We start from the raw sequence: 23,620 nt of genomic DNA on the forward strand, positions 1-23,620 counted from the left end.
ATTCAATAGTTCATGCATGTTTTATAGAATTGATTGTTATTAATCAGTCAGTCTATTAAATGCAATAATAAAGCCCTTTTTACATCAGCAGTTGTCACAAATTTCACTCTTTCCTCTCTCTCCATTTCTAGTTTGCCTACAGGCAGGAGGCTAAGGCCAAGCTCAACTACACCTCTGTGGCTATGAGCCCAGACATCATGAGGGCTACACAGGCCTCCAAGCTCGCCAGCAATGTGAGTGTTTAGTACACAGTGAATAGCCTACACAGTGGCGAAGCCTGTTAGCCTGTTTTGCTAAATTAAAGGGATTTTGTATTTGTTTACCTCTCTGAGATAAATATTCATGCTGTTGTTTACATTCTCAGCATGACGCCATCAAAGGCATCAAAACAAGTCATATCACGACAGTCTGTCTGTGCATTACCCACTGATAGTTTGTCAGAGGGGTGGGGTTAAATGCGGAAGACACATTTGGGTTGAATCCATTCATTTGTGAAACTGACTAGGTATCCCCTTATCCTTGTATTGTCCAGTCCACTCATGGTTTGTATATTGTGTCTGGTAGATTGGCTACCGTGAGAAGGCTCGCCAGGAGGCTGCCCATGGAGGTTCCCTGGTCCACCGTCCAGACATCGCTCTGGCCACTGCGGTGTCCAAGCTTAACAGCCAGGTACGGTCAACACCAAACCCTCCGAGTCTGAATTGACCAGTTGTTCCCTACACCTCAGGCTGTTTTCAATGTTTTTATTCCCCTTTATTTGATTATGTTTGTCCCCTCTCAGTTAATTTTTCTATCATTTCATTGTCAGTTATTTTCTGCTGTCAGAAAATATTTTCAGCTTTATTCACTGTCTCTGAAGATGTAAATTCAGCAGCCCAGATGACATGCCTTTCAGTTCAGCTTCCTGGAGATCATGATTGCTTCATAGAGATCTATACAGGGGCGTAACTTTCACTGGGGACAGGGAGGACATGTCCCCCCAACATTCTGAAATTGCATTTTTGTCACCCCTGGAATGTGATACAAACGTAGGCAACAGTGTGATTTAGGACCATGCGGATGCCTCCGAGCGGTAGGGTAGGCTGTTTGGAGTGTTTATCCGAAAGGATAAAAAAAAGTTTTTTAAATAATACTTTAAAAAAAGTGATATCCCCCCACTTCTAAAACCAAAGTTGCGCCCCTGGATCTATAGTATTGCTATAGCATTTGCTCAGCTGTCCTAGCTAGTCTGTAGCATAGGTAGTAGTGACCTTCCATCCATTAGGTGCTTCTTTTGCCACCCTGCATAACTACCCATGTCCTATTCTGTCTTTGTGAGCTCTGACTGTCTCCTATTCTCCATAGAGTTACAGGTTAATATACTCCTCTCCATCTCCTCTCCATAGTTACATGTTAATATACTAGTCCTCTCCATCTCCTCTCCATAGTTACATGTTAATATAATAGTCCTCTCCATCTCCTCTCCATAGTTACATGTTAATATACTAGTCCTCTCCATCTCCTCTCCATAGTTACATGTTAATATACTAGTCCTCTCCATCTCCTCTCCATAGTTACATGTTAATATACTAGTCCTCTCCATCTCCTCTCCATAGTTACATGTTAATATACTAGTCCTCTCCATCTCCTCTCCATAGTTACATGTTAATATACTAGTCCTCTCCATCTCCTCTCCATAGTTACATGTTAATATACTAGTCCTCTCCATCTCCTCTCCATAGTTACATGTTAATATACTAGTCCTCTCCATCTCCTCTCCATAGTTACATGTTAATATACTAGTCCTCTCCATCTCCTCTTCATAGTTACATGTTAATATACTAGTCCTCTCCATCTCCTCTCCATAGTTACATGTTACTATACTCCCCTTCATACCTGTACTACCCCTGTATAGCCCTCTCCCTTTCCTCCATATACTTATATTCCTCTCCCCTGTACTGTCTTTCAGCAGGCAAAACTGTGTTGTAATGCAGAGTTGTAGTGTTGTTATATTGTTGAAACGACATCATTTCAAGCAGTTTTGCCTGCAGGGTCCATCTCTCCCTCCCTAATCCCCTGTCTCTACTTGCTCCCTCCATCCTGTCGTGTCTTTGTTTTCTCACCCTGCCGTCTTACTGCTGCTTTGTAGGAGGAGTTGGAAGCCAGGCCCTCCCTCCACGGAGCTGCTTCCATCGATACTCCTCAGAGCCGCCACCTTAAGAAAATGAGTGCCCTGACTAGTAATGTAAGAAAGGAATAACTAAGACCCTGGGGCGGGGACCAATGGGCTGCAACTTCCTGCAACTTCCTGTCTGTGCCTTGTGACTTCTTTTCTCCTTCTATTCAATGACTCACTGATTGATTGATTTCTGGGAGTGTTTGTTGGGGCACCTCTGCTTCCATAATTCAAGAGGACATTTTTTAATTTCTGTTATGATTTGATCATTTTTCCTCCCTTTTTCCTCAATTTTCTTGTTTTCATTTGACCTGCCTTCTTTGTATGTCTCCCATCGCAAGATTCGCTGGTCGCCAAACATAGACAAGCATGGTGATGCAATAACTATTTTCCTAAAAGTCAAGGAAAAATATTAAATATTCTTTTTTTAATTCTGAGTTGGATCAACATGTTAAAGGATAAATGTCTGAATAGCCGGGACATGTAGTCGATGTCTCGGTCTGATGTGGTATGACCCCTGCAGTGATACCGTGCCATGGACTTATTGTTGTTGCATCATTCTACAGAATTACAGAATTATCTCTGTGCTATGAGGACTGTGTACATCCTGTATCAAAGCTTATCTAAGGCGTCTTATTCACAACTCGTTGTGTAACAGTAGGAGACAGAGTTGACCCCTATGAGAACCATTTTATTAATTTGCCAGAAGTTCTGTCACTGCCTTTTCATTTGGAGCATATTATAATTAGAAGATTTTTTTGCTCATTTCTATTGGATTTACACACTCCTCATTCCTCTCTCTCCCTCTTTCCCTCTCTATCTCCCTGGTGTTTCTCTCTCTCTATCTCTCCTCGATGTTTCTCTCTCCCTCTTTCTCTCTCTCCCTCTTTCTCTCTATCTCTCCCTGGTGTTTCTCTATCTCTCCCTGATGTTTCTCTCTCCCTCTTTCTCTCTCTCCCTCTTTCTCTCTCTATCTCTCCCTGGTGTTTCTCTCTCTCCTTCTTTCTCTCTCTCTCTCCCTGGTGTCTCTCTATCTCTCCCCGGTTTTTCTCTGTCTCTCCCTGGTGTTTCTCTCTCCCTCTTTCTCTCCCTGGTGTTTCTCTCTCCCTCTTTATCTCTCTTTCTCCCTGGTGTTTCTCTCTCCCTCTTTCTCTCTATCTCTCCCTGGTGTTTCTCTCTCTCTCTTTCTCTCTCTCTCTCCCTGGTGTTTCTCTCTCTCTCTCTCCCTGACTTTTCTTCAGCTGGTTCCTCTACTGATTAGGAGTACCTCAGACTCTCTCTGCAATGGGATCCCAGCATCACTTTCTCCCTCATTTTCTATTTCTGACTACCATATATACTGTTCTAACAGCCTATATATGAAGTAAATGTTCTGTGTGTACATTTGTTTCCCATGACTGTTATGTCTTAATTGCCTTCTGGGGTTAGTTTGCTCATTGAAAGTAAAATGTGTTATACCCACAGATACATTATATCAAATTAGTCCTAGAAGGCAACCTATGGTTTTTGACTTCAAATGGTTATGCTGTATAACAAGGGCTAATAACAGAGTACAGTAAGGAGTTACATAGATTCAGAAATTCTGAATTTGGATCCCTCTAAAATCATTGAACTAACCATGAGCCCTTTTTATATTATGTGACCGAATACTGTATTCTGGTGTACTGTTTTTCTCCTCGTTAATCCTACTCTCTCTGGGTCTGATTTTATTGGCTTACCTTCCTCACAGACACAATCAGACTGAGACTAACACACACACTGCCGTATGATATCCCTCCAGGTGCAGTACAAGGCCAAGCATGACAAGGAGAAGGGACTCAGGCCAAAGTATGACATGAAGGAAAGTGTTGTTTACAAGACTCAGAAGGATGCACACCAGCTGGCTAGTGAGGTACGTGTTGCACTCACCCAAGTAGGAGTACCACTCTTTTAATACGATAAATACTCATTCAGACTAATAGGTCTTTACTCACAGGTGTTTATCAAAGATATACCAAGCAACCGGGACCAAGTAGTTCATGAGATGTACTATAGAAAACTCTATAATAATATATCTATATAATAATTACACTATATTATAATGATTTATCTATTTAATAGCTCTCTATAATACGATGATGTTCCTTTGTCTGTCTTCTCATCTCACAGGTGAAGTACAAGGGCGACCTGAAGAAGCTGCACAAACCTGTAACCGACATGGCAGAGTCTCTGTCCATGCAGCATAACCTGAGCACCAGCAAGCTGTCCAGTGACGTAAGACAATCTCACATAAGCCCTTGTACCACCGTCTTGAATCCCGGTAGTGTCATCATCACCATCATCCCGCGTTGCGTAACAACCGCCTTCTCAAAAACCAACCGCCTCGCCACGGCAACTCTCCAACCAAGTCATTCCATATCATTAGGAATCACTGGCTCTGCCTAGCTCTCTCCCAGCAGGCACATCTGGTTGTAATGACGTCATTTCTACCAGTTTACAACCAGAAATAGTTGGAATGTAGTTGCAATGACGTCATTTCAACCAGTTTACAACCAGAAATAGTTGGAATGTAGTTTTAATGGCGTCATTTCAACCAGTTTTGTCCTGCTTTGCTTATCTAAGCTATAGTAAACCACAGATCAATAGTGAGTTAATCCTCAAGGACATCATCTGGTAATGACCCTGACCCTTCTCACCTTTGACCTACAAACGTCCTCACATAACCCCTTGTTCTCCCAATACTAGTACTAGAACCTGCTGTAACCTTCTTTTCCATGTCTTTTTTCATTAATCTATGGTCTAGATTAGTCTTTTTCACACATCGTCTCTGTCTAGCATGTTATCGTGTGCAGAATTGATTTCTTCCTCTTTTCTTCATAAAAATCTAACTTAGTATATCATAACTTAGTCTTCTATAACCACTGACGCTCAGAACTTTCTGCCTCACTCTCTTTTTTTTAGTTTTCTTTCATTTCATTATTTTATTCCTTTTTATTCCCGCTCCTTAACTTTTTTTAAAACATTCTTTAAAAAAAATATATATTTAAATGGGTAGCATTGAGTGAGCTAACGACAGTGGCTCTTTTTCCCTACGCCATTGTACTGAGCTGTTTACTGGGCGCTGATTCCCTCTTAGTACCAGTACAAGAAGAAACATGAGGACAGTAAGGGTCACTACCTCATGATCGCTGACTCACCAGAACAGCTTCATCACAAGGAGGCTTCAGAACTACAGAGTCACGTAAGTGGGCCAATGTATGGGACGACCTATGAATCAGTCCTATTGGCATCACCCGGTTTTAACTTCCTGTGTTTGAGACGTCAACTTCCTGTTTGAAAATCATCTCTCCAATATTACAATTCATCACGCGACCTGCGAATCTAAATTCTGAATTGTCCCAGGTTTCTTCTCCAACCTGTAAAATCATGAAATAGTGGAACACTTTGAGACATAATGAGTGTTTGTATTGTTGACTTGCAAAAACAGTTTTACTGGAAGTGTTGGTTGGGCTGTGTGTTATTATTTAAGTGATTTTTTTTAATGAATCCACTCGTCACACCATCATTAAACCTGAGAGGTTTATACCGCAATCCTTATAAACTGGTTCCAATGCGTCCATTCTGTGTGGAGTAATTTTGCCCTCTGGATTAGAAGGGAAAAATGAACTTCCCCTGGTTTAAGTGGAAACGATATCTGTACCAGAATTCACCATATTGAAACAAATCTGCGTCATAAACCCTGTTCTGAAGACACCTTGTTACACTGTTATGGTGTTATAGCCCAGTTGGTATCTTTTAGGCCTCAATGGTAACTTTAAATGGCCTATTTAGTCATATTTATTCAATAAAGTAAGTCAACTTTATTCAATAAATACATTTAGAGACTATGATATTGTGAATATATTTGTCTGACTCCTGTTTGTCTGACAGGTGAAGTACAAGGAGAAGTATGAGAAGGCTAAAGGAAAGGCCATGCTGGACTTCGAGACCCCCACCTATGTGACGGCTAAGGAAGCCCAGCACATGCAAAGCGCGGTAAATAGACATATCGTTTCAACCTAATATCTAACTGTTGGTTCAAACAACCATTTTACTTTGCAGTTTGGAGTTTCGCTGATGCTCAGAAGAGAACACGGGACACTCAACTGTTTTTGCCTGACAATGTATCTGTACTGTATTTCTGGGGTGGTATTTGGAGATTCTGTAGACTGTTGTGTGTTCTCCATAAGTGTTACTACAATGTCTATGAACTGTACTTTCGCTATGTGTAATTTGATGTGAAAGGTAAGCACTGGCACTAGCGCCTATAACAGATTTCTATGGCACTGACACATGATGTACTGTAAGTTCAGAAATCCAAATGTTCCTCTGATGATCCAGGGTTAAGGTACCGTACTGGATGTCTGTCTGGTAATCATGTTTCCCTGCTAGTGCACAGACAGACTGACGCAAAACATAAGACTTGCCATACTGCGTGGATTTAATTTAGGGAACATGTTTCAACTATTGACTGCTGAAGAAGACTTGGCTCCTTACACAAAAGAGCACTATTATACATGCACAAACACAAAAAGGTTTCAAATATTATATTGTGTGTACAAAAACACTACCCACACCAGAGGTATACTGTGGTAATGCGTAAAGCAATACACCCCTGATTTGTTCTTAGTAAGAATATTGAGGCGAAGCTTGCATTGTGACTGTGGACTTACTACGCTTGGATGTTATACGTTGTAGCTCAGCTGTGTCTGTCACTTGTCTTACCTTTGTGGCTAATAGAAAGACTATCATAAGGAATATGAGGAGTCCATAAAGGGAAAGAACCTCTCAGGCTTGGAGGTCACCCCTGCCATGTTACATGTCAGACATGCCACCAAAATAGCCAGCGAGGTAACGAACGGGTATTTACCACCTCTTTCAACCCCTCATTCTTCTTCTCCTCCTCCAGTTCCTATTTCCCCTCCTCCTTCTCCTCCTCCTCATCCACTTCTTCACTCTCCTCCTCATTCTCCTCCTCCTCTTCACCCACCCCTGGTAATCGTACTAAGTCCCTCACAACCACCACAGCCCTCCTTCTTTTAATCCCACTTGTGACTTTTTCTTAATTGTTCTGTCCCACCCAGGTTAAATGTGGTCAGTTTGCATGCTTCGCCACCTGAAGATAATACACTCTATGACTATTACACATAATACATACACACTTTTCCATGTTCATAGTACCATAGTAATGCTGCGTGACTGTTTTAGTTGTAGAATTTGTTTTATTGTCATGTCTGCGCTGTCATCTATGTTGACATCCTGATTTGTTTAGTTCCCTCCATCCAGTAGGACACTACAGGAGGTTTGGTGCAAAACAACCATTCCCTCCATCTAGTAGGACACTACAGGAGGTTTGGTGCAAAACAACCATTCCCTCCATCTAGTAGGACACTACAGGAGGTTTGGTGCAAAACAACCATTCCCTCCATCTAGTAGGACACTACAGGAGGTTTGGTGCAAAACAACCATTCCCTCCATCCAGTAGGACACTACAGGAGGTTTGGTGCAAAACAACCATTCCCTCCATCTAGTAGGACACTACAGGAGGTTTGGTGCAAAACAACCATTCCCTCCATCTAGTAGGACACTACAGGAGGTTTGGTGCAAAACAACCATTCCCTCCATCTAGTAGGACACTACAGGAGGTTTGGTGCAAAACAACCATTCCCTCCATCCAGTAGGACACTACAGGAGGTTTGGTGCAAAACAACCATTCCCTCCATCTAGTAGGACACTACAGGAGGTTTGGTGCAAAACAACCATTCCCTCCATCTAGTAGGACACTACAGGAGGTTTGGTGCAAAACAACCATTCCCTCCATCCAGTAGGACACTACAGGAGGTTTGGTGCAAAACAACCATTCCCTCCATCCAGTAGGACACTACAGGAGGTTTGGTGCAAAACAACCATTCCCTCCATCTAGTAGGACACTACAGGAGGTTTGGTGCAAAACAAACCATTCCCTCCATCTAGTAGGACACTACAGGAGGTTTGGTGCAAAACAAACCATTCCCTCCATCTAGTAGGACACTACAGGAGGTTTGGTGCAAAACAACTGTCTGCATTTGTCTGCTTTGTCCATCTGTTTTTTCTGTCTGGTTTGGCTTTGTAAATGAGCCCTGTTTCCTGTGTTTGTTGTGCATTATGCCCTAATGAAATGTAGGCATGAGTGCTTTTGACAAAGAGCCTCATGAACAAACTGTCTTGTACCAAATATTCTGTGGGAATTTATTGTCCTATTGTCTGATAAAATGGGATTGTTTTTTTTTAATCAGGCTGCTTACCAAACTCACCAATGTCTTTCCAATGTCTAATTTAATAAGTCTATTGGTCATAATACTTATTGTAAAAAATAAGAATAATGTCAGATTTGGCAACTCAATATTTCTCTATACATGCCAACCAAAACCAGAACTGGTCTGTCATAATCTGAAGGCGAGACTTGGTGGCTTTGAGCGGTACTACCACCTGAGCCATTACCGTACCGTGTCCTGTCTGTGTGCCCTGCCTGTGTTACCCTGCCTGTCTCTCTGCAGCCTCTCTATTCTTCCTTCCGCCCCATAGAGAGATTACAGGAGGGATCTAGAGGAGGGGGTGAAGGGTAAAGGGCTAACTGTTTTTGAGGAAACTCCTGAGCTTTTGAGAGCAAGGAACGCCACTGCTATCCTGAGTCAGGTAGGACTGCTACAGATGGAACAGGCTTCTTCTCTAATCCCTCGCTCATCCCCCTCTTCCTCTGCTTCTTCTCCTCCTCCTCTTCCTGCTTCATCACCTAACTAACCAGGCAGCTGATTGGTTTTCATCTTGGCTCTGGCTAATGACATCACTAATGTGTTTCCAACGCAGTTGTGGAGCTAATAGTGTCGTTCCCCCAGCCTGGTCTCAGATCTGTTTGTGCTGTCTTGCTAACTCCAATGTTGACAGTGACTACAGGAGTTGGCAAGACAGCGCAAACAGATCTGGCACCAGGCTAGTAGTTCCCCAGGTTAACCAGATAATATGGTGTCAAACAACTTTCACTGAGATTCACACTAAACCTTCTTCTGTCTTTCAGCTCTGAGTGGACCCTTCCTGTCTCACATCACTCTCCCTCACTTGTAACTTAATCCCATGATCTGTTCCTGTTGGTTTGTGATGCTAAGCTCTCTGTTCACGGTTCCCTAGGAGTCTCCTTAATCATCCCCTTAGCTGAAGATGTTTTAACCTGTGACGTTTCTGGTTCTGCAGCCCCTAAACCAATGTGACATAATATCCAGTAGTTATTTTGAATACTCACTATAAATAGTATTGTGTTTGACTTGACTGTGTGTAATGTGGCTGTTTGCAGAAAGAGTACAAGAAGACATTGGAGACAGAGATCAAGGGCAAGGGAATGTTGGCATTGGCTACAGACACGCCAGACTTCATGAGGGCTAGGAATGCTACAGACATCCTCAGCCAGGTCAGTGGGACTGGGTTTTTGGGCCAAGACACCCTTGTTTTGTAATATGTGCATTAAGTCCAGTAATTTCAAAAAGCATAATACATTGTAGCCATATTTGTTTAGGTGATAACTACCAGAGAAGCAGTTTCTTGTAACCTAGAAGCTATTTCATATTGTCCAACTGTCTTCGTTATACCTGAGTTGCTGTATAGCTATTTTACATGAAATGAATGCACACTATAATCATAACCACTTTGTTATGTTCATTGCCTTCAATACTGTAATTGTGTACTGAACAACCACTCTCCATCAGTGCATGTAGATGTTATTTAACAAAGAGTGTGTTTCTGAGCTGCAGTTTGTCCTTCCTCAGCAAAAGTACAAGCAGACTGCTGAGGCGGACAGGGCTAGCTACACTAGTGTTATCGACACCCCTGACATCCTCCACGCACAGAATATCAGGAACATGGTCAGCCAGGTAAGAGGAATGCTACAAACTACTATGGATGTCTATTATTAAAAGTGTATGTAAACGCTTCATAAACTATGTAGATACATTTTGCATCGATTTGATTAATATAGACTCATTTGCTTTGAATAAATTGCCATTAGAGTTGAATGACCAAGCTCTTATGTGACGTCTCTCTCTCTCTGTGTGTACTTTGTCCCAACAGAAAAAGTACAGGGAGGAGGCTGAGAAGTGCATGTCTCACTATGTGCCCGTCCTGGACACCCCTGAGATGATGAGAGTCCGTGAGAATCAGAAGAACTTCAGCACTGTAAGTAGAAGCCTTTTAAAACTCTCCATTCCAATTTAGAACCTTCTGTTTTGGAACACTCCGTTTGGTACCAAGGCCTAGGTTCCAGGTCTCAGGTTCACCATGTCCCCATGTCAGTCAGTGGCAGCAAGGTGTCTCTCTGTTCCTCTTCAGTGTCTTGACTTCAAAGTATCACCTTCAATACTTTACATACATGTATATGTTCATTGTTTCTTTTTTTTTTTTTCTTTTTTTAAATTTTATCCCCTTTTCTCCCCAATTTTTCGTGGTATCCAATCGCTAGTAATTACTATCTTGTCTCATCGCTACAACTCCCGTACGGGCTCGGGAGAGACGAAGGTCGAAAGCCATGCGTCCTCCGAAGCACAACCCAACCTAGCCGCACTGCTTCTTTAACACAGCGCGCCTCCAACCCGGAAGCCAGCCGCACCAATGTGTCGGAGGAAACACCGTGTACCTGTCCCCCTTGGCTAGCGCGCACTGCGCCCGGCCCGCCACAGGAGTCGCTGGAGCGCGATGAGACAAGGATATCCCTACCGGCCAAACCCACCCTAACCCGGACGACGCTAGCCCAATTGTGCGTCGCCCCACGGACCTCCCGGTCGCGGCCGGCTGCGACAGAGCCTGGGCGCGAACCCAGAGACTCTGGTGGCGCAGTTAGCACTGCGATGCAGTGCTCTAGACCACTGCGCCACCCGGGAGGCCCTGTTCATTGTTTCTTTATGGACATATGTTGTGTTGTGCTGTCTGAACTAAAAGAAACCAGCAGGATATGGACATTATGTTTATTATCTAATTACCGATTCAGAAAAGCCAGGCTCAAGACTTTTTATTGTCGTTTGAAAGTACAGAAGCTAATTTCATAATTTAGTTTACACTGAAAAAATATATAAATGCAACATGTAAAGTGTTGGTCCCATGTTTCATGTGCTGAAATAATAGATCCCAGAAATGTTTCTTACGCCCAAAAATGCTTATTTCGCTCCAAATTTGCGCACAAATTTGTTTACATCCCTGTTAGTTAGCATTTCTTATTTGCCAAGATAATCTATCCACCTGAGAGGTGTGGCATATCCTGAAGCTGATTAAATAGCATGATCATTACACAGGTGCACCTTGTGCTGGGAACAATAAAAGGCCACTCTAAAATTATTTTTTTTACAGTTTTGTCTCACAAGCCGCCTCCAACCTTGTTTTAGAGAATTTGGCAGTACGTCCAACCGGCCTCACAACCGCAGACGTTGTGTGGGCAAGCGGTTTGCTGATGTCAACGTTGTAAACAGAGTGCCCTATGGTGGCGGTGGGGTTATGGTCCGGGTAGGCATACGCTACGGACAACGAACACAATTGCATTTTATTGATGGCAATTTGAATGCACAGCGATACCGTGACGAGATCCTGAGGCCTATTGTGAGGCTAATTTTTTTAAAGGTATCTGTGACCAACAGATGCATATATGTATTCCCAATCATGTGAAATCCTTAAATTAGGGCCGAATTAATTTTAATAACCGATTTCCTTATATGAACTGTAACTCAGTAAAATCTTTGAAATTGTTGCGTGTTGCATTTATATTTTTCTTCAGTATATGTAATAACAGAATGGCTTATTAGATACCGTTGAAGTCGGAAGTTCACATACACCTTAGCCAAATACATTTAAACTCAGTTTTTCACAATTCCTGACATTTAATCCTAGTAAACATTCCCTGTCTTAGATCAGTTAGGATCACCACTTTATTTAAGAATGTGAAATGTCAAAATAATAGTTGAGAGAATGTTTTATTTCAGCTTTTATTTCTCATCACATTCCCAGTGGGTCAGAAGTTTACATACACTCCATTAGTATTTGGTAGCATTGCCTTTAAATTGTTTAACTTGGGTCAAACGTTCCGGGTAGCCTTCCACAAGCTTCCCACAATAAGTTGGGTGAATTTTGGACCATTCCTCCTGACAGAGCTGGTGTAACTGAGTCAGGTTTGTAGGCCTCCTTGCTCGCACACGCTTTTTCAGTTCTGCCCACACATTTTCTATAGGATTGAGGTCAGGGCTTTGTGATGGCCACTCCAATACCTTGACTTTGTTGTCCTTAAGCCATTTTGCCACAACTTTGGAATTATGCTTGGGGTCATTGTCCTTTTGGAAGACCCATTTGCAACCAAGCTTGAACTTCTTGACTGATGTCTTGAGATGTTGCTTCAATATATCCACATAATTTTCCATCCTCATGATGCCATCTATTTTGTGAAGTGCACCAGTCCCTCCTGCAGTAAAGCACCCCCACAACATGATGCTGCCACCCCCGTGCTTCACGTTTAGGATGGTGTTCTTTGGCTTGCAAGCCTCCCCCTTTTTCCTCCCCAAATAACAATAGTCATTATGGCCAAACAGTTCTCTTTTTGTTTCATCAGACCAAAGGACATTTCTCCTTTAAGGTTAATGCGTCTCCTTCCTGAGTGGTATGACGGCTGCGTGATCCCATGGTGTTTATACTTGCGTACTATTGTACTGTACTGTTTGTACAGATGAACGTGGTACATTCAGGCATTTGGCAATTTGGCAATTGCTCCCAAGGATGTACCAGACTTGTGGAGGTCTACAATTTATTTTTTGAAGTCTTGGCTGATTTCTTTAGATTTTCCCATGATGTCAAGCAAAGAGGCACTGGGTTTGAAGGTAGGCCTTGAAATACTTTCACAGGTACACCTCCAATTAACTGGAATGATGTCAATTAGCCTATCAGAAGCTTCTAAAGCCATGACATCATTTTTGTTTAAAGGCACAGTCAACTTAGTTTATGTAAACTTCTGACCCACTGGAATTGTGATACAGTGAATTATAAGTGAAATAATTTGTCTTTAAACAATTTTTGGAAAAATTACTTGTGTCATGCACAAAGTAGATGTCCGAACCGACTTGCCAAAACTATAGTTTGTTAACAAGAAATGTGTGGAGTGGTTGAAAAACAAGTTTTAATGACTCCAATCTCTCTTTTCTTTTCTTGATGTTTTTGTTATTGGGAGACATGTTAACTGCACTTGTGCTCTTTTCCCTGTAGCTTCAGTACCAGACAGACCACCTTAAAAACGTAAAAGGCAAAGTGTCGTCAATAAAGGAAAGCCCTGAAATTCTTTGTGTTAACGAGAATACAAAAAAATTCAGTTGGGTATACCTACTGCTCCATTAGTATTTAAAAATATATATATGTTTCACCTTTTCTAATAGTACATTTTCACTTCTTTCTTTTCCTCCCCTTTCTTATTACCCTTATTACCCTCTTGAACTGATAGTGAGAGATTAATCATAGCCAAACTTGTGTTTCTGTATTAGGTTAATAACATTTTTAGATTTTAGACCTCTGGTTTGAGCAATGTCATTATGAAATACGGCATATGGTAACACTTTGAGGCAACAGGTTTAATGCTTTATTACTCGTAATGTCATGTGTCATCTAGAAATGTTTTCTTTCTGGTTTTTGTCTGTTGTAGGCCTAGCTGTCTTTTCCCTGTATTTTTCCCATGCACAAATCACTCAACCAACCTCTCAACTGATAGAACAAAGACTCACTACTGTTTTCCTCCTTTTACCGTTTAAAGATTTGGTACAAAGAGGACTTGGGAGGAGGAACAGCTCTGTCAGACACCCCAGAGATGGACAGAGTTAAATGCAATCAGACAAACATTAGCACGGTACACTATAGGGTGACCCTGCCTGTCTTCACTCAGTCTACGCTTCCATGCCATAGGCTCCATGTTGAACCCCCCCCAGATCTCAAATTTAACAAAATAAAACACCATATAATGTTTTAATCTCTACATAATTGCAACCATTTTTTCTTTTCACATTTTCAACCCCGTTTTGCAGAGTTTGTGCTAATCATCAGAACATTAAAATAATTAATTAACGTTACATCTAAGATCTGTAATAAATTAAACCAAATATCTACCTTTCGTTCGCTCAGAGGTTCCCTAGTCAGTTCATAGTGTTATATAATTTGCAGTATATTCTGTAAAAGCAAAAGCACTTAACTGCTGTTGACATGCAATGTAAATGTCACAACTGTGTTATCTACCTCCTTTATGCCAGCTGCATTCTCACCGTCTTCAGTGAGGCCATCGTCCTTGCTGCTGCTGCTGTATGCGTGTAGTGTACGTGTAGTATACATGTAGTGTACAGTACGTGTGCTTTATATCTGTTATCTGTCTTGCTTTGTCTCTGTCTCTGTGTTTCTCATGGAACCCCTAGAGTAGGTCAAGGACTCGTTGTGTCGGGGCACAGCCATCTCAGACCTACCGGGGGTGAAGAACGTTCGTGAGATGCAGAAGAACATCAGCTCGGTACTCGAGTTTCTATCTAGTCCCTCCCATAAAGGAGGCCCCCCATAATTTCCCAACCAACAAACCCCAAAACACCTCTCACACTCTCTGTCGTATGACCCCTAACTGACCTCCAATAATGCCCCCTAAAGCATCAGTGGTTATTCTCCTGACCTTTGACTTCTGTGTGCCAAGATGAAGTCTAGCGCTTCAAAATAACTTAGCGGTACAAAAATAACTGTCCTCCAAACTAAAGCTCTAAATAGATTCATCCCTTGTTTGTTTTCTTGGTTTTCTATTGGTTGGTTTCCTACCAGACAAACAAATTGCCTTTTGCTTTTTCTTCTCCATTTTTTGTTTCTATTAATCTTCATCCTATAATGTTTTTGTCTTTTAATTCTATTTCTTCAGCTTTCTTTACTGAAGTGCTGTGAGATTTTGAAACGGTAGTCTAACTATGACCCAAACCTTTGCATGCATTTTATGGCAGCTCTCATACGTTTACCATCTCCTTAGTTTTTATTTGAGTGGGCAATAAACCCTGTTTTTGACTGGTTGTCTCTGTGTTACTGTTTAAAGATTCAGTACAAAGAGGAGCAGCTATATCAGACCCCCCAGAGATGGACAGAGTTAAATGCAACCAGCAACACATTAGCATGGTACAGGTTTTTATACTGTCGTTCTTTACCCTCCATCTACCATCCATATAGTTCTACAGGGGCTTGATGATAAGGAGCAGGACAGGAGTATATCAATCATTGATTCATTCATTTATTGATTCATTTATATACTCCTGTCTGTCCTGCTCCTGTTACGCAAGCCCATGTACAACTCCAACCCCACTTTAATTCCCTGTCCAACCCTTTTTAGTCTTACCCTAGCCCAAAACCTATATCTGTTCAAAAATGTCCTAATGTAAAAATGAAGCGTACTATAAGTAGACAATGATTTAAAAATAGAATATTCAAACATGTCAAGTTCTCTGGTAACATGAAGCCACAAAATGTTTAAACAATATGTTGGTGGCGGAACCCCTCCCTGTGAGTACATGCATATATCTAAATAGTCTATATTATTTCAGAAGAGGTGTATGATCCAAAAATATTTTGCTGAAGTTGCTGCTGTGTCCCATGTGTTCAATCTAGCTTTATTCTTCTGCATACGCTCTTGTCCCTTGTGCTATTAACAGTTCAATGTCATTTGTAGCTACAGTGCTTCCTGTAATCTGTTCTCTGCTGTCCGATGTCTCTGGTTCACAGTTGCTCTCTCTGTGTGTGTTTGTCCATTGTGACATCACCTCTCTTCTGCATGGGACCATAATGCTGATCTGATGGGTAGATAAAGTACAAGGACTCGTTGTGTCGGTGCACAGCCATCTCAGACCTACCGGAGGTGAAGAGGGTTCGTGAGATGCAGAAGAACATCAGCTCGGTACTAGAGGAAACCAATGCCAACACGTGTTTCTGTGCTTTTCACTGTTTAGTCGAGATTTGTGCGTGATCCTCCCTTACCTCCTTAAACTGTCTTCTCTATCGTTCAGCCCTTGTCATCAACAATCAACCCTGATCCTAATACAACACATCATCCTTCTCCATCCTTCCTCGTTCCTTTCAATCTATCCTTCCACCTTCCGCCCTCAGTAAATCATCTTTGACTCTCCCTTCATTCTAACCTCAGCTAAAACACCCTCTTCAAAATTACTTCCTCACATTTTGAGTGTTTTTGCGTAACCTTTTTTAAATTTGTATCTCCACAGCAGCGTTCTTCCTTTAAGATGTGTGCTATTTATCTCCTGTTTTAGTGTGGCAACTAACATCCTTGCCATGCTGTGGAGGCTGGGATGTTTTAGTGTGTGTTGGTGTGTGTTGGATTGTGTTGTTGCAGTGTGTCTCACTGTCCCCTGGGGGCTGTGCTTCTGCCCTGTAGGTGTTGTATAAGGACAGTTCTGCCAAAGGAACGCCCCAGGTGTTCACTCCAGAGATGGAGAGAGCGAAACGGAACCAAGAACAGATTAGCTCGGTACACCAGCCGTCCTCCAGGACCTGTGCCCCTTTAGATCCCTTTAGAACCCACGTTAACCCTCTCATCTAACTCCCTCCTGTTCTTCTTCTGGCTCTAGTTAACCTCATTAATCAGATCTACAGTAGTCATCCTCTGCTCTCCTCATCTATATGTATATCATGGCTAACCCTCTGCCTTGTTATTGAAACTAGTCAAGTCCTCCTTTTCCCCTGGCTTCCTCCCACTCCCAACACCCCAATTAAGGATTGGAACACACCCTCCTAACTCCATTATGAATTGGGACACGCCCTCTTAATCCACCCCCACTCTGAAGGTTTGAATCTCCCTGCTAATATCGTCTGAGGTCCCAATAATAAGCCCTTCTCAGAGTGACCCTATCTGTTGTTGTTGTGCCACATTCTGTCACACACAGGTTCAGCAGATAAAGGGGGTTAACTCTGGTGCTGACGTTGTTCCTCTGCTGTCCTCTCTGCTGTCCCACAGGTGCTGTACTCTGACAGCTTCCGTAAACAGGTGCAGGGCAAGGCTGCCTTTGTGCTGGACACACCTGAGATGAGACGCGTCAAGGAGACCCAGCGCAACATCTCTGGAGTGAGTCAATTGTTTTGTAGATGTTATATCTCTTGTAGGCTTGTAAAGAGTATTTTTCTTGTAATAACACAGGCCAGACAAAATTTCTCACATTCATAATTCATACCCATGTAAAACCATACCACTAAAGTTGAAATATTGTCTTACCACTGGGTCCTTTATTAAAATGTAATAACAAATGCCATACCAAGTTGATTACTCATTCCCGCCTGATATAAAACCATCGCACGGCTCTCTGTCCACCAGGTGAAATACCACCAGGACTTTGAGAAGAGTAAGGGCAGCTTCACTCCCACCACCTCTGACCCCGTGATGGACCGTGTGAAGAAGAACACCCAGGAGTTCAGCGACATCAACTACCGTGGCATCCAGAGACGTGTGGTGGAGATGGAGAAGAGACGCGTGGTGGAGCACGAACAGGAGACAGTCACCGGTACACACACACACACACACACACACACACACACACACACACACACACACACACACACACACACACACACACACACACACACACACACACACACACACACACACACACACACACACACGCTGTGCCAAGACCCACAAACACCAACCAATTATTCTAAATCCATTTGATCTATGTTGTAACAGCCGTTCTGTAAAACCTGTCTGTTAACCCTCAGATCTGCGTGTATGGCGCACCAACCCCGGCTCTGTGTTTGACTACGACCCTGCTGAGGACAACATCCAGTCCAGGAGTCTGCACATGATGTCAGGTAAGAGAGAGAGAGAAGCATCACACCTGAACAGCATAATCCACAGGAAACTCTTTGATTTGGCATATAAACATCTATAAGCATTTATAAGCATTATGATTTTATTCATAATGCACTAGTCATTCAATATAAAGTGCAACCAATATTTTTAGGTTTTGTTGAACCCTGACCTTTGCCCTCTGTGTGACAGTCCAAGCCCAGCGTCGCAGCAAGGAGCACTCCCGCTCCACCAGCGCTATGAGTGGTGTTGGCGATGAGAAGTCTGAGGTGTCTGAGGACCCAGCCCACCACGTGTCCCTGTACAGCAACGGCTTTGCTACCTCCTCCATGGGTAGGTCTACTGTAGTAGGCCAACCTCACACAATCACAACCCAGTTCAGATATCACACCACCAAACCCAGACACTGAGTGTACAAAACATTAGGAACACCTCCCTAATATTGAGTTGCCCCCAGAACAGCCTCAATTCGTTGGGGCATGGACACTACAAGGTGTTGAAAGCGTTCCACAGGGACGCTGGCCCATGTTGACTCCAATGCTTCCCACAGTTGTGTCAAGTTCGCTAGATGCCTTTGGGTGGTGGACCATTCTTGATACACACAGGGAACTGTTGAGTGTTAAAAACCCAGCAGTGTTGCAGTTCTTGACACAAACCGGTGCGCCTGGCACCTACTACCATACCCTGTTCAAAGGCACTCAAATATTTTGTCTTACCCATTCACGCTCTGAATGGCACACATACACAATCCATGTCTCGATTGTCTCAAGGCTTAAAAATCCTTCTTTATCCTGTCTCCTCCCCTTCATCTATACTGATTGAAGTGGATTTAACAGGTGACCTCAATAAGGGATCATAGCTTTGACCTGGTCAGTCTGTCATGGAAAGAGCAGGTGTTCCTAATGTTTTGTACACTCAGTGTAGATGGCAGACCTTTATATTCAAGTATTGTCAATACTTAGTACAGTCAGTGCCCTGTTCCCAGCTCGCTCTGGTAGAAGTTCTATACCTAAGGCCTCATTCTAACTGTGACAGCTGACTAATGTCTTTCCTATCTGCAGGTTACACACACACCAAGACCGTGGAGCTGCAGCAGAGGTCTTCCTCTGTAGCCACACAGCAGACCACCGTGTCCTCTGTCCCCTCCCACCCTTCCACCACCGGGGTGAGTACTGTACTTTGACTGTACCAGGCTCACAGGACATAGATCATTACCGTGGCAACCAGTCATCGTTGATGTTACTGACTGTGAAACAGAATTACATTGTATTGCCTCCACATTGAGAAGGGAGATGCCAGAGAAACGTGTTGGAGTTTTGGGCAAATTTCCTTTTGGTGGGGTTGCTGTGCACTACTCACTACCATGTTCCAAAAATGTATATAAAGAGAAAATATATGATAGTAAGCTATCTGTGGCTTTCTCTATATCAGCTGTCATTACTAAAACATTTTTTGTCCCGTTCAGAAAACTGTGCGTGCCATGTATGACTACTCCTCTGCCGACATGGACGAGGTCTCCTTCAAGGATGGTGATGTTATCGTAAACGTGCAGTCCATCGACGAGGGCTGGATGTACGGCACTGTGCAGCGCTCAGGCAAGACTGGCATGCTGCCGGCCAATTACGTTGAAGCAATCTAAAGACAAGTCCCTCCCACCCACCCCTCCCCCCGGAGTGGGTGAGACACATCCACCTGGCCACCATCTACAGCTGAATCTGTCGCTTCGTAAACCTGTTATATGTGTAGACTATCGCTTAGATTAGATTTGTTGCTGTAGTCTATATGCAATTCTTGTTGATGCCCGTTTCCCAAGGCCCTGTGGATGTGACATGAGAAGCTGAAATGTATAAAAACCTATATAGACTACTGTAGAAGAACATTCATCATTTTCCAAGACCTTGTCTTGAAAGAACAATATGACGAAAAGCCCATTATTTTGTAAATTGCAGACAGAACCTTATTTAATCAATGTCGGTTAAATATTTTTGAAAAGCTTTACTGAAAGTTAACTTTCACACAAAAACAGGATGAGCTTACATGCGACGTATATGGACGATAGGAAAGTGTAACGTATGGAGAGAATAAAGTTGTAAATCACCTAAAACCACAAGGGGTTGATGAAGAAAAGACGTGTAACCAGGGGTCTGTTCCTGAGGATGTAACATTACGGAACGTTCAGATAAGAATATAGTGTAGAACAGATATGATTGGCTATCAGAATGAAGAGCGGACACGATTTCCTATTCTTATTTCTATCAGTGAGTTTCACCTCCCTGAATACACCCGTTTGAGAGAAGCCTCTTCCCTCCTGAAGTAGCCGAAGGCTGGTCACTCATTGCATGTGTTTCGTTCCCTCGTCTGGGGGTAAAGGACGTAAAATACCTTCGATCAGTAGATAATAAAACACCAACCTGCTGCACTACTGAGGTCTTGTGTTCTTATTTCTCTACCTTGTGGCCTCGCTACATTACATATAGTTCAAGCCAGACACCACTTTAGCAGCTTGCGTAAAGGTATATCAATAATAACTTTGATATTGACACAAAACAACTGGACAAGCTGAAATCAAGTGAAGCCAAGTCAGTTTTTTAGGGAGCTGTTTTATTGACAAAACAAACCCTACCCTGAAGGCAGGTAATGTTGTGGCCTGGAAATCTATGACAGCCTCAGTACTGGCATTAATCATGAATTCAGAAGTACATTGCCTTATGCTCACATACTGTGTACAACTTCCCATACATCCAAAGAACAACACTGATACAGCCTCCGTCTTTCAAACCTTTATTTAAGTACACAACGTAAAAAGTGGCATCCTCCTGACCACAATGTATCGTTAAAATATCACTTCTTGGTATAGCCAATCAGACCATGCGTCGCTTTCACTCTGTTGCCATGACAACTAATCGCCACCACTACTTTTTAGCCTGAACTAGCATTTATAAAATGTCACCATCAGAGAGGACAAGGAAAACAGGAGTTTAAAAACACAATCCAAACAGATCCTGGTGGACTTGTGGTGTAGTACTTGGTTAACTTAAGATCTGAGTGTGAGAGGGGAAACCTTGATTGGGGTGTGGGGGCTGTGGGGCCCCGGCCCCCACATAAACAAGAATTCAAGCACCAATGTGCCGCCCCCCACAATTGTCAATAGGCATCTTCAAGAGACTTCACATGGGGCATTCCCAAATTATGTAATCCAAACCCTGGGACTGTATAGTGTTTGGATCAGGGTCCGCTGTCTTTGTTCTGAGCCAGTAGTCTGCTCTGCAGCTGCACCACCACAGTCCTCATCATGCCTCCCAGCTGATCATGGATCTGAACCAGCTGGTCAGAGGAGCAGTGGCTCAATCCCTCCCCAGTCAGATGAGCCGCCAGAGACTCCACCTCCAACAGCAGACCCCCCTCAGCAGTCTTCTGGTGGTCAGGCCTGCTCTGGTCTGGTCGCTCCTTGGACACTGGCTCATCCAACAACTCTGTGACTACAGAAGGGAACATCATGCATGATAATCATCTATGATATTGAGTTCTGTTCAGTGAGCTGAATTAGAAATACAGCTAAAAAATGTATTTGTGGCAAGTTCAATTGAGCAATTTCACAGCCACTTATTCTCTTACTGCACAAATTGGCCTTTGGCTTTGGGACAACACAGGTTAATTGAACTCACCTAGAGCATCTCCTGGAGTCTTGTCTTCTTCCTGGTTCTGAGGATCAGTTGGTTCCTCCAGCTCAGATGTCATCTTCTCCATCTCCTCAAAACTCTTCAGCTCATCACTACGGCCCTTCTGCTGAAGCAGTAACAAGGTGAAACGATCCATTACAGACCAAATAGATAAACCACCTGAACTGTGCCCATCTCTACAAGAATTAACCGCGTATGACAATTATCATTAACTGTGTAACACAAATATCTCTTGGGTATAAAGTATGAATCTCATTTGCATTTTCAGAAGGTAGGAAAAAGTCACAGGTTTTAAGTTTGGGCAAAATACCTGCTGTTCATGGTATATTTTAAGTGCTTTCTTCACATTAGAAATCTTTGGGGAACGAATGGGAAGGTTCTTGATTTCACTTGGTGTGAGAGCACTGAGGTCTCCGACAGTTTTGATATTCCGGGCTCGCACAAGCTGGCCGAAGCCACGAGGCCTGAGGATAAATAATGACAGAATATGTTAAAGCAGCTATCAGCAGTAGAAGGAATAGCAAAACACCCTCCCCACTCGTTTCGGTAAAAAGCTGAGGGACGGGACTGGAGAAATGTAACACGCAAATTCATAGAGCTATGGATGCAAGGACTGACCATCCATGATATCAAAATGATTGTTTTAACCATGTTGTTTTGAGGCTATATAGAGTTTGTTTACATTTACTTTGTCTACAAACATTGGAGAGAAACAAGCTTATATTTTGGGTTCTCAGAGTGTGACAGTTGAACTAAGCTCATGGGGCATTTATAAGTTATATTCTTCAAGAATCATTGGATACATATCAGTACATTTATAAGTCCAAAAATGTATGTAGCAATGGCTGATGGCCCATTTTAATTATAAAGAAATGCCTAAAGCTTGGATATCTGCTACAGTTGTATGGGAAGCCATGTTGGATTGTTGTTCCCTTGTTGCAACTCGCATTGTATTAAACTTGATATATTGTAGAAGCAGTTAATTTTTTTGGGACCAGAGTTCTCTGAGTTACACTAACCACATGTTGGAGGTGATCTGAGGCAGCACTGCTTCCACAGGGGTAGAACAGCGGACCAGGGCAGGGTACACACAGTCCTTAGGGATGGGCCTCGGCTCCTGGCCCAGCTCAGAGATCTGAAACAACATTAATCAAGTCAGAAGCTAAGTAGGAATGACACTCGGGCACATGCACAACAATCATGGACAGTAAACCAATGGACCAAATTGGCTGTTCTGTCTATATGTAGTGAATGTATGGATGCTGCAAAATGAATGTCCTTGTGGATAATAAGATCATCATCTAATTCATTAGGTTTTACAAAAAGGATTGAATTTAGGATTATGATCTAGTCTGAAAATAACTTGGGTACTTCCTGTGTATCTGAGGGTACATACCAGGCATTTCTTGGAGCTCTTGTACCCTGGGCTGCGGAGATTGCGTGGACTGAGGATCAGTAGGCCCTTTGTTGGTGTTGTGATATACTGCAAATAGAGCAGAGGTTAGGCTATCACAGTAAAAGGGTCAAAATGAAAGAGACAACAAAACAAAAGTAAAGGGGAAGTTCAGTTAATCTGTGGCCACTGAGTTAATTGTGTAGAAATCAAGTCAGAATATCACTGCCTCCCATTGAGGATTTAGGCAAAAGTTGAAGTTTCACACACTCATCTTAACTAAATCGAGCCTTTAATGATTTAGTGTAGAGTATTTAAAATGACATTTATTACACATCACTAGTGGATCATGTACCTTCGCCTGAGGGATGCTGCTGCTGGTAGTTTTGGTTCTTGGGGAGCTGGATCGGATGACAGGGCTGCGACGGTCAATGTCATCTGCCAGCTCCTGGTGTTGGATTGGGTCAGCAAATGATACTCGTCGAGACTGCGAAATAAAAACTATG

At 42.7% G+C, this 23,620-nt stretch overlaps 2 protein-coding genes across 6 annotated transcripts in view; one reads left to right on the forward strand and one right to left on the reverse strand.

The window, feature by feature from the left end:
* The window catches only part of LOC129816605 (nebulin-like), a 95,031-nt gene extending 74,701 nt beyond the window's left edge, over nucleotides 1–20,330 (forward strand). The window contains exons 116-134 of one of the 3 annotated variants that reach the window (XM_055871291.1): nucleotides 132–233; nucleotides 565–669; nucleotides 2,129–2,224; nucleotides 3,936–4,046; nucleotides 4,304–4,408; nucleotides 5,271–5,375; nucleotides 6,065–6,169; nucleotides 6,914–7,024; nucleotides 8,738–8,848; nucleotides 9,501–9,614; nucleotides 9,970–10,074; nucleotides 10,271–10,375; nucleotides 16,617–16,709; nucleotides 17,196–17,303; nucleotides 17,550–17,736; nucleotides 17,951–18,043; nucleotides 18,234–18,374; nucleotides 19,103–19,206; nucleotides 19,507–20,330. In XM_055871291.1, the coding sequence (XP_055727266.1) occupies nucleotides 132–233; nucleotides 565–669; nucleotides 2,129–2,224; nucleotides 3,936–4,046; nucleotides 4,304–4,408; nucleotides 5,271–5,375; nucleotides 6,065–6,169; nucleotides 6,914–7,024; nucleotides 8,738–8,848; nucleotides 9,501–9,614; nucleotides 9,970–10,074; nucleotides 10,271–10,375; nucleotides 16,617–16,709; nucleotides 17,196–17,303; nucleotides 17,550–17,736; nucleotides 17,951–18,043; nucleotides 18,234–18,374; nucleotides 19,103–19,206; nucleotides 19,507–19,680 (2,175 nt within the window). In that variant the 3' untranslated portion in view covers nucleotides 19,681–20,330. The remainder of the gene's footprint in view (nucleotides 1–131; nucleotides 234–564; nucleotides 670–2,128; nucleotides 2,225–3,935; nucleotides 4,047–4,303; nucleotides 4,409–5,270; nucleotides 5,376–6,064; nucleotides 6,170–6,913; nucleotides 7,025–8,737; nucleotides 8,849–9,500; nucleotides 9,615–9,969; nucleotides 10,075–10,270; nucleotides 10,376–16,616; nucleotides 16,710–17,195; nucleotides 17,304–17,549; nucleotides 17,737–17,950; nucleotides 18,044–18,233; nucleotides 18,375–19,102; nucleotides 19,207–19,506) is intronic. The other 2 variants (XM_055871292.1, XM_055871293.1) reach the window with 2 other exon arrangements.
* Nucleotides 20,331–20,808: 478 nt separating this feature from the next.
* Nucleotides 20,809–23,620, reverse strand: part of LOC129816606 (telomere-associated protein RIF1-like) — a 41,824-nt gene continuing 39,012 nt past the window's right edge. For 2 of the 3 annotated variants that reach the window (XM_055871294.1, XM_055871296.1), the window contains 6 exons: nucleotides 23,470–23,601; nucleotides 23,118–23,204; nucleotides 22,741–22,856; nucleotides 22,032–22,185; nucleotides 21,707–21,827; nucleotides 20,809–21,520 (listed from right to left, as the gene is read on the reverse strand). In XM_055871294.1, the coding sequence (XP_055727269.1) occupies nucleotides 21,267–21,520; nucleotides 21,707–21,827; nucleotides 22,032–22,185; nucleotides 22,741–22,856; nucleotides 23,118–23,204; nucleotides 23,470–23,601 (864 nt within the window). In that variant the 3' untranslated portion in view covers nucleotides 20,809–21,266. The remainder of the gene's footprint in view (nucleotides 21,521–21,706; nucleotides 21,828–22,031; nucleotides 22,186–22,740; nucleotides 22,857–23,117; nucleotides 23,205–23,469; nucleotides 23,602–23,620) is intronic. The other variant, XM_055871295.1, reaches the window with a different exon arrangement.

The sequence above is a fragment of the Salvelinus fontinalis genome, chromosome 19 (genome assembly GCF_029448725.1).
Source record: "Salvelinus fontinalis isolate EN_2023a chromosome 19, ASM2944872v1, whole genome shotgun sequence".
NCBI classification, from domain to species: Eukaryota; Metazoa; Chordata; class Actinopteri; order Salmoniformes; family Salmonidae; genus Salvelinus; species Salvelinus fontinalis.